Source organism: Anoplopoma fimbria, chromosome 16 (genome assembly GCF_027596085.1).
Source record: "Anoplopoma fimbria isolate UVic2021 breed Golden Eagle Sablefish chromosome 16, Afim_UVic_2022, whole genome shotgun sequence".
Lineage (NCBI taxonomy): Eukaryota > Metazoa > Chordata > Actinopteri > Perciformes > Anoplopomatidae > Anoplopoma > Anoplopoma fimbria.
In genome coordinates, this window is record NC_072464.1 from 25,492,413 (window position 1) to 25,502,412 (window position 10,000).

Here is a 10,000-nt window from a genome sequence, read left to right on the forward strand (position 1 = left end):
TGGTTGCAAAAAAAACAAGATGGAGACGGCCAAAAAGCAGAAATCCAGGCTTCAAAACATCCACAAACCAACAAGTGACGTCACCATGACGACGTCCACTTCCTTTATACAGTCTATGGTTATAACATACATTATAACATATAATATCTATATCGTTTAATATAAGGACGCTAAACAGACGTGCAGCAGGTCTAAATGTTCCCTACAGATCAGGTGAACCCGTTCTCTGATCACCTGGTAACGGGACTTCTGAGGATCTCTTGTCTCCTCTCAGGGTACCGGATGCGGATCGGCTCCAGCACCGATAAGAAGGACTCGGGGAGGATCCACGTGGACTTCGCTCAGGCCCGAGACGACCTGTACGAGTGGGAGTGTCAGCAGCGCCTCCTCGCCCGAGAGGAGCGACACCGCCGCAAGATCCACGAGGACCGGCTCAGACCGCCGTCTCCTCCTCCCATAGTGCACTTCTCTGAGCACGAGGCCGCCACGTTGGCAGAGAGACTGAAAGGTGAGGACACACTGATTAAAACCGATAAAGGATCAATATACAGGAGTGATGACACGTTATTAGATGTTTTATTTACATCTGAAAAGATTCAAACTTTGTTGAACTTGACATAGAATTAGTTTGATTTACTGATCAATCAGTAAATATTGATTGAAGATGTTTAACCTGTGATTAGATCAGCTGATGTTCCAGCAGTACTAACTCTAGACTAACCTTCTGTTTCTATGTGAAGTCTGAAGAAGAGCTTTGATAAATGTCTAGCCTGCTTTTATTGTGAAACTCTTGTGAAACAGGAAGCTGTTCCTGTTTAAATCTGAACTTCCGGCTGATTTCTTCTCTTCTTCTTCATCTGTAGCTCAGAGATTCTTTGTCTCTTTGAACAGCGTTTAGTTCTCCGTCTACTGAACTAAAGGACATCTGTTATTAAAGACACTTTCTACATTTATTATTGAAGAGGATGAAAACAGTCAAATAAAAGACAGTCCAGAGAGAAAAACCTGCAGCCGTAGTCATGGAGACCATGATGGATATGATCAAACATAGGCAGAACTAATGTTCAACCTTTCACTGTTACCACCAGCAGTGTGAAGTGTGTTTGTGTGTTTGTGTTGTTGGTGTGTTTGTGTGTTTGTGTTGTTGTTGGTGTGTTTGTGTTGTTGTTGGTGTGTTTGTGTGCTTGTGTGTTGGTGTTGTGTTTGTGTGTTTGTGTGTGTTGTGTGTGTGTGTTGGTGTGTTTGTGTGTTGTTGTGTGTTTGTGTGTTGGTGTGTGTGTGTGTGTGTTGTTGGTGTGACTGTAGATCACCTGCTGGTAAACCTGATCACACGTAGAGATGAATGATGAGGAGATGCTCACATATCGATGCTCCTCCTGAACTAACAGCTCTGTTTGCCTCCAGCAGTGTGATGATGTGTGTGTTTGTGTGTTTGTGTTGTTGGTGTGTTTGTGTGTTTGTGTGTTTGTGTGTGTGTTGTTGGTGTGTTTGTGTGTTGGTGTTGTGTTTGTGTGTTTGTGTTGTTGTTGGTGTGTTTGTGTGTTGGTGTTGTGTTGTTGTTGGTGTGTTGGTGTGTTTGTGTGTTGGTGTGTTTGTGTGTTGGTGTTGTGTTGTTGTTGTTGTTGTTGTTGGTGTGTTGGTGTGTTTGTGTGTTGGTGTGTTTGTGTGTGTGTTTGTGTTGGTGTTGTGTTGTTGTGTGTTTTTGTGTGTTGGTGTGTGTTGGTGTTGTGTTGTTGTTGGTGTGTTTGTGTGTTGGTGTTGTGTTTGTGTTGTTGTTGGTGTGTTTGTGTTGTTGTTGGTGTGTTTGTGTTGTTGTTGGTGTGTTTGTGTGTTGGTGTGTTTGTGTGTTGGTGTTGTGTTGTTGTTGGTGTGTTTGTGTAAACCATTGTCACATTATTTTTAAACAGTTTAAACATTTTTATATCCACTTAAATGATCTCATGCACGGCTCATAATCAACATATCTTCATAACAGGTTCTATATGATATCCTTCAATAAAGTTACTCTTACTACTTAATTTCTGCTTATTACACGAAAACAGTCTTTTCAAAATAAACTTCTGTCTTCACAAGACATAACTACATCAGATTTAGACAACACAATATATATATATATATATATATATATATATATATATATATTATATATGTCTCAGCCTTTCTCTCTCTGCACAATGACAGTTTGGTAGAAATAGAAGAAATGTTGGTGAACTTGCAGCAGAGGTGTAGATGTTGTTGAGGAGGAGTGTGAAGGTCCCTCCTCCTCCTCCTCCTCCTCCTCCTCCTCCTCCTCCTCCTCCTCCTCCTCCTCCTCCTCCTCTTCCATGTTTCCTGCTGCTGATTCTTATCTCCATGACTGAAAATAGTCCAGTTTTTCTTCACACTGAAAATAAAGAGAGAAAACACAATGTCTTCACTGTAAGTTATTAAAGGAGCAAGAATACTTATACCACAGTATTAACTATGTAGTAGTACAATAGTAATACTTCACTGTACTTGCTTTAAGTCATATTTGCTGCTACAGATGTCCTCTAGTTCCTCATTAAGCATCAATAACATCATCATCAGTGCGTCTGTGGTGTTTCGTGTTAGTAACCTGTTGCTGGGCAACAAGTCTCCTCCACACTGAGGATGAGTTAACACAAACAGTTTAACACTTTCTGCTTCAGTGGAAGGTTGACTCTGTGAAATACTTTAACCACAGACTGAATGAAGGGATTTGAGCTTCTTATACTCTTTATATTTTTACTCTTGTTATTAATCTGTTGTTATTGTAATTCAATTTTTCTATTTTAGTTGAATATTTTACTCAATATATCTTACAATTATTGCTCTCTTTTTGCGCTGGAGTCAGAATAACTACTTTTAAACGTAGTAAATATGATTCTATTGTTCATATATCTTTGTATTTGTTGTTTCTTTAATGTTATTCTTCCGTTGTACTCTGGGACAATCATTTCCTTCAGTATGAATAAAGTTCTATCTCATCTTATCTCTTATCTCACCTACTGAACCTTGAACGTACCAAACCTGTGAGCCGTTATGACTCTGAACATAAACTATGCGGTTTTCTCTCTGAATAACCTTTTTATGAATCCATTCTTCCTCTCACTCAGCAGAGGAAACTCATTCTCACCCTCCTCAGTGGTCCGTAGAGCTTCATTGTGCTTCATTGTGCTCGCTGTAATGTGACTGTAATCTGTGTGTGAATGCAGCTTTATCTGAGTCCTCTTACGGTGGTGCTGCTGCTGGTATGGAGCTCATTAAACGCCCTCTAATTCACTCTGTTCATCGCTTCAGTTGGTATTCAGATGGAGGAGAAGGCTCTCGACAGAGGACCTTAGAGGCTTTATGAGCGAGGACGAGTGCAGCTGGTGGTTTAGGTTGAGAAGCTGAGGATCAGAAAGGCCGTTTGTGCTCAGAAGGCGTGGAGTTCAGAGAGGCGTGAACAGTGAACGCCTCACGAGGAGCCGTTCAGTCCTCACTAGCTGCTCTGGTGTTTGTTTTAGAGCGACTGAACGTTAAAGGTCCATGAAACGACTTCCTCATCCAGATCTCAGTCTGCTGTGACACAGGAAGAAGTATTCAGATCCTCTACTGCAGTAAAAGTACCATGACAACAATGTACAGCCACTGTAGTGGCTTAAAGTTCATTGTAGTTAGTTATAGTTCATTAATGTTGGTTATAGTTGGTAACAGTTTTTTATAATTGGTTATAGTTAGTTATAATTGGTTATAATTGGTTATAATTGGTTCTAGTTGGTTATAATTGGTTCTAGTTGGTTATAATTGGTTCTAGTTGGTTCTAGTTGGTTCAAGTTGGTTCTAGTTGGTTTTAGTTGGTTTTAGTTGGTTCTAGTTGATTCAAGTTGGTTCTAGTTGGTTTTAGTTGGTTCTAGTTGATTCAAGTTGGTTCTAGTTGGTTATACTTTGTTATAATTGGTTACAGTTGGTAACAGTTGGTTATACTTTGTTATAATTGGTTACAGTTGGTTGCAGTTGGTAACAGTTGGTTATAATTGGTTATACTTGTTTATAGTTGGTTAACGTTGGTTATAGTTGGTTATGGTTGGTTATAGTTTGGGATGATAGTTAGTTATAATTGGTTATAGTTGGTTATAATTGGTTATAATTGGTTATAATTGGTTATAATTGGTTATAATTGGTTATAATTGGTTATAGTTATTTTAATTGGTTATCATTGGTTATAGTTTGTTATAGTTAGCTCTAGTTGGTTGTAGTTGGTAACAGTTGGTCATAGTTGGTTATAGTTAGTTATAACTGGTTATAGTTGGTAACAGTTGATTATAGTTGATTATAGTTAGTTATAATTGGTTATAATTGGTTATAGTTGGTTCTAGTTGTTATAATTGGTTATCATTGGTTATAGTTTGTTACAGTTGGTTCTAGTTGGTTATAATTGGTTATAGTTGGTTATAGTTGGTTATAATTGGTTATAGTTGGTTCTAGTTGTTATAATTGGTTATCATTGGTTATAGTTTGTTACAGTTGGTTCTAGTTGGTTATAATTGGTTATAGTTGGTTATAGCTGGTAGCAGTTGGTTATAATTGGTTACAGTTGGTTATAGTTGGTTATAATTGTTTATAGTTGGTAACAGTTGGTTTTAATTGGTTACAGTTGGTTATAGTTTGTTATAATTGGTTATAGTTGGTTATAATTGTTTATAGTTGTTAGCAGTTGGTTATAGTTGGTTATAGTTGATTGTTGTTGGTTATGGTTGGTTATGGTTGGTTATAGTTGGTTATTTGGTGTGAGTTTGAGTTTATAGGTAGCTATATTTGGTTATGGTCAGTTTTGGTTTTGGAGTTATAGTTGGTTTTAAAAGAATAGTCAATCTGACTTTGATCAATAAACACTTGTATTTTCCTTCCTCTGTCTTTAGAAGACCATAAATTCAGCGAGGCGACGGCGGTGCTGTTCACCTGGATCGACCGCGGCGAAGTCAACCGCCGGACCGCCAATCACTTCTACTCCATGATCCAGTCGGCCAACAGCCACGTCCGGCGGCTGATGAGTGAGAAGGCTCAGCACGAGGAGGAGATGGAGAGAGCCAAAGAGATCTTCAAGAACGCCCTGCTGGCCATCCTGAACCAGTGTAAGGACTCTTTATTATTCATAACAAGCAGTCCATCATCTTCTGCATCTTCTCTGGCAGGTAAGTTCCACTCATGATGGTTATGAGTTTCATAAAGTTAGAAGGAGGTGGAGTAAACCAGCGCTCCTTAAGTGGTGATTTCACTTCATCTTCATTTGTTGTTTTTCACCAAATAAAGTTAAATTAACAAAAACATTTCAAAATAGATGACAAAAAACAATTCATTAAAAAATCATTCATTTTAAAACTCTTTAATATGCGGTTACACTGAAGTTATCTCAGCACAGTCTGAAAGGACTGGAATAGTTTGCAGAATTCAAATGGAACCAGTAAACTCTAAACGATCCCCATCTCTAAACCCCAGGAGACTATAGTTCAGGTTCTTTATTGTCATGTGAAAAATAAAGTTATTGGCAATTAAAGTGATCCTCCAACAATACTATATGAAGTGAAGCAATGTGATCCCCTCAACATTAAAACAACTCATTTTCCAGTTTTTTGTTTCTTGTGAATTTCTGACATAATCTCAGAGAATACTCCAATTTTCTTCTTGTAAATCCAGATTTTTTTGGCTCTTTTAATATTCTTTTTAACTACAATACGCCGTCATAGAGATGTGTGCAGTATAACTTTAATTAATAAAACAAAAGTACATGCTGACATGTTAACATGTAATCAGCAGATGGAACCAGTTCACATAGAATATGCAGTAGTAGGTATAATATCAATATGGCACCAGTATAAAGTCTAATGAAGGTTGTAATATTTAAAGGTCATAGGTCACCAACATGATAAACTGTATATAAAGATGGAATCATTTACTGTTGTTTCACCACGTTAAATAATCCAGTAATGAGTTCTGGATTTAATCTTTTCAAACACTGACAACTTCAACAAGGTTTAGACCAGGATGAGTTTTAACATGTAAGACCTCCATTAATAATCCAATATTGATCAGTTATTGACCGATATCTGTCCTTCTGTTATCTCCAAACATCCATCACCACTCAGAGTAACAGGCTCAGATTACCGAGCTGCAGACCATGAAGCCGTTCTCACCACATCCATTTTAAAGCTGCCCTTCGATGCGAGTCATTAACTCTGCAGCCCCGTCTCCATGACAACCCTCCCCCATCAGTCTCAGCACCGGCTCCATTAAGCTCAGCTCGCTGTGCGGCGGCCGCGAGGTCGGACCCGGAGGTTTGAGAGTCAGCGGAGAGACACTCATCACTGTCACTGCAGGAAGAGGTTCTGTCTCTGCTGTGAGCTCTGCTTTGGTCTCCTCCTGCTCTGATGGAGAGTTACTAAGTACATTTACTCAAGTACTACTGTAAAAATATTGTACCTTTTACTCCAAAACTTATAATAATAACTAATAATATTTTGATGATAATACTTTTACTCTTTACTTAAGTACATTTATTAATGCAGTGCTTGGTACACTGTGCTATTACTACTTAATCTGAGTACTTCTATTTGTCTCTTTAGCTGCTAAATGTTCCACGTTCTTACATATTACATGTGCAGGTTAATGTTTACTTTTATATAATATTAGACATAAACTTTATCTGTATTACATCTTTCTTAAGCTTTCCAAAACAAATATGAAAATAAATGCAAGTAAAACCAAGAAATGGAATTATAAAACACAGAGATGATAAAGTAGATAGAAACAAATAATAATTAAATTAAACCTTTAAAACCAGTTTGACATTTTGATTGTTCACAAATGTTTTTTTTAACGCCAGACAGTTTATAGAATATATTTAAAACGTAGCAGAGCTCCTTTAATGACGTTGGAGCAGAGACCTGGATCATCCAGGTCTCTGCTCCAGGATCAGGTGTGAACATGGTGAACTGGGACACAAAACAAACCAGATCACAAACTGGGCTCCCAGTGTGTCGATGAGAGCTGAAGAAGTCAGCTGAATGAGGAAGTTGAAGAGTCTGATGATGATGATGAATCATCACTTAATGCAGATTAAAGGAGGCTGTTGGTTCAGAACCAAACGAGTCAGCAGCCTCAGAGGTGAGTATTCCTGAGAAACACATGAAAGTGAGTCCAAAGATCAGCCTGCATTCTGGGTAAATGTTGCCTTGGTCAGTCGTTCAGGAGGTGAAGCAGCAGGTGATGTAAGTACGGAGCAAGACCTGCTGGTCACATGATCACACCTGTCACCAGTCAGGGTGGAGATCAATACACCTGATTGCTTGTCTCTCAGAGGAATGATGCTGTTTGTTATTTACAGTGTTTATCTGCAGAACTAATATTCTGTTGCTCTCAATCCATATCAGTCCTAAACCCTCTGGACCTGCAGCCGAATCACAGAAAATCATATTTCATGTTTGTCAAAGACAAATAATAACATTTGATTTTCATCCTACAGATAGAAGTGATTGTTTTACTCAAATGTGTGAGACTTTACTCCACAGTCTGTCATCATGTGCTCAGTGAAGACTCGGAGGAGCATCTGGTCTAAAGGAACCAGTTCTATTACTGTAGCACTTACTTGTAGCATTACTTACTTGATGTTCTATCTGGCTCTAAGTGGACCATAATGTAGACGTATTTCTTTCCAGCTGCGCGTTCTACGTTTCTAGTGGTGTGTTTCTTTCTTGCTCATTTCTTTCTAGCAACGATTTATTTTATAGCCCGACGTCTTTCTAACGAAGCATTTCTTTCTAGCGATGGTTTCTAGCAAAACATTTCTTACGAAGCATTTCTTTGTAGCAACGCGTTTCTATCAACGCTTTCTAGTTAAGGTTTCTAACGACACCTTTCTAGCAACAAGTTTCTTCTAGTGAAGAGTTTCTTCTAGCGACGCCTCTCATGATGATGTCTGACTCCTCTTCTAACCGTCAGTTAACCTTCACGTAGTTTGTTCTGAGCACATGACGACACTGGTTTCATGTTCAGACGTCCACATGAGGAGGTCCAGCGGCTTCCTGTGTGAGCCTCAGTCAGTGCTGCAACGCTACATAAACAGCTTGTTTTGTCTTGACCCTCCTCTTCCTCATCCTCCTCTTCCTCTGCCTCCTCCTCCTCCTTCCTGTTCACCCCAAAGTCGAGCAGATCACCGCCGTTTTCACCGCCGCCACCAGACAAAAGGCGTGGGACCATTTCTCAAAAGCTCAGCGCAAGAACATAGACATTTGGAGAAAGCAGTGTGAGGTTGGTAAACCTTTATGTCGTCCCCCCCCCGCTGCTCTCTTCTCTGCTAACATTACTGAGTCAGACAGCTGACAGACAGACAGAAACACATACAGACAGACAGAGAGAGAGAGAGAGAGAGAGAGAGACAGCTCTGATGGATCGCTGGAGTCAAGGCCTTGTTGGTGTTTTCCTGGATGATTCTTACAAACAGACAAACGTTCAGACAGACAGAGTGACAGACAGACATAGAGATGGACGGACAGAGAGACTGAGAGACAGACAGAGATGGGCGGACAGACAGACAGACAGACGTACAGACAGACAGACAGACAGACAGACAGACAGACGTACAGACAGACAGACAGACAGACAGACAGACAGAGAGACAGACAGACAGACAGACAGACAGACAGACGTACAGACAGACAGACAGGCCTCTCATCGTCTCCTCTCTGCAGCACTGATCTGAAGATCTGACGCCTCCTGGAAAGTGTGTGTGAGACGTTGCTATGGCAACAGTGATTTCCAGGGTTACGTCTCTGATCAATTATTTAAAGGTAGATAAGTATGAACACGAGGAAGTTGTCTTCATCTCCACGGGGAGTTCAGTGTTTAGTGTCAATCAGTGGGGGACAAACATGAAAAATAAAATGCAGAAATAAAAACTAATCAAAGGTAGAAATAAATGGAAATATTGTTATATTATCTCATATTTATGTGTTAATTAAATGAAATGCATGTTAACTGTTGGAGGCAGCAGTAGACCAGCAACTCTTAAAAGTACTGTTGATGTGAATGTAGTCTGGTGTCTTTGAGGAGAGCATAGATAACAGCTTCACACTCCGTCAGAAAACAGTGATTCACAACCAGACTCCTTTAGAAAATACAGTCATTTAAGTCAGTTCGTTAGTGTTGTTGTGTGACTTTGTTTTTTTAAAGGGTTCCTTCAGATTCATCAAAGTGACACAATAACACAACCACACTACCAGACGGAGGCAGCAGGAGAGCAGAACCTCCTGTGTCCTGAGAGGTTAAATCACTGTTTTTGTGAATGTAGTCTGGTGTCTTTATAGAGAGCATAAATAACAGCTTCAGTTCCCGTCATGAAGGTGAAAATATTCTAAATATAGCGTTCACTTAAACTGATATTGATCTTCTGTGTTGTGATTAGATTTCTAATTCATAATAATCATTTAGTTTCCGACATAACAATGTGTATTTGTTTTATTTCTGCATTTTAAATCCTCCTTAAAGTCGATCCAGTGAGATGAACTGTCATAACTGAAGCTGCAGCAGAGTCGTCACTTTATGATAATACTTTCTGTCCATAAAGAGGTAAGACTCAGTGATGAGACAGTCCTGTTGTGAGCGTCCTCCTTTAACGGTTAGTGCGGTAAGTCAACATGTGTCCTTATCGCTATGGCAACAGCTGGGTTGTTGCTAGGACGCTGGGTGTTTCTCCTCTGTGGAGGAGAGGAGGTGATGGATAAAAAGACTTACACCACCTCTGACTCTTCACCTACAGTCTGAACTATGCAGCTGCTAAACTCCACACACAAGTTAACATGTTCAGCAGCACCATGACTATAAAAGTCCTTAACATGACGTAGAGACGATGTGAGGACGAGTCCTGGTGCTGAGGACGTCTTCCTCTCTGTGTGTCCACTGTTTGCTGGTTCAGGAGCTGAGGAACGCTCACAGTGAGGAGATCATGGGCATCAGACGGGAG

The 10,000-nt window shown here is 39.7% G+C and overlaps 1 protein-coding gene across 1 annotated transcript in view; it reads left to right on the forward strand.

Annotated features, from left to right (window-relative positions):
* Positions 1–10,000, forward strand: part of enox1 (ecto-NOX disulfide-thiol exchanger 1) — a 27,286-nt gene that overhangs the window by 7,331 nt on the left and 9,955 nt on the right. The window contains 4 exon segments of the mRNA XM_054614803.1: positions 275–508; positions 4,905–5,117; positions 8,183–8,289; positions 9,953–10,000. The exon segment at positions 9,953–10,000 is cut by the window's right edge and continues 70 nt beyond it. Coding sequence (XP_054470778.1) covers positions 275–508; positions 4,905–5,117; positions 8,183–8,289; positions 9,953–10,000 — 602 coding nt within the window.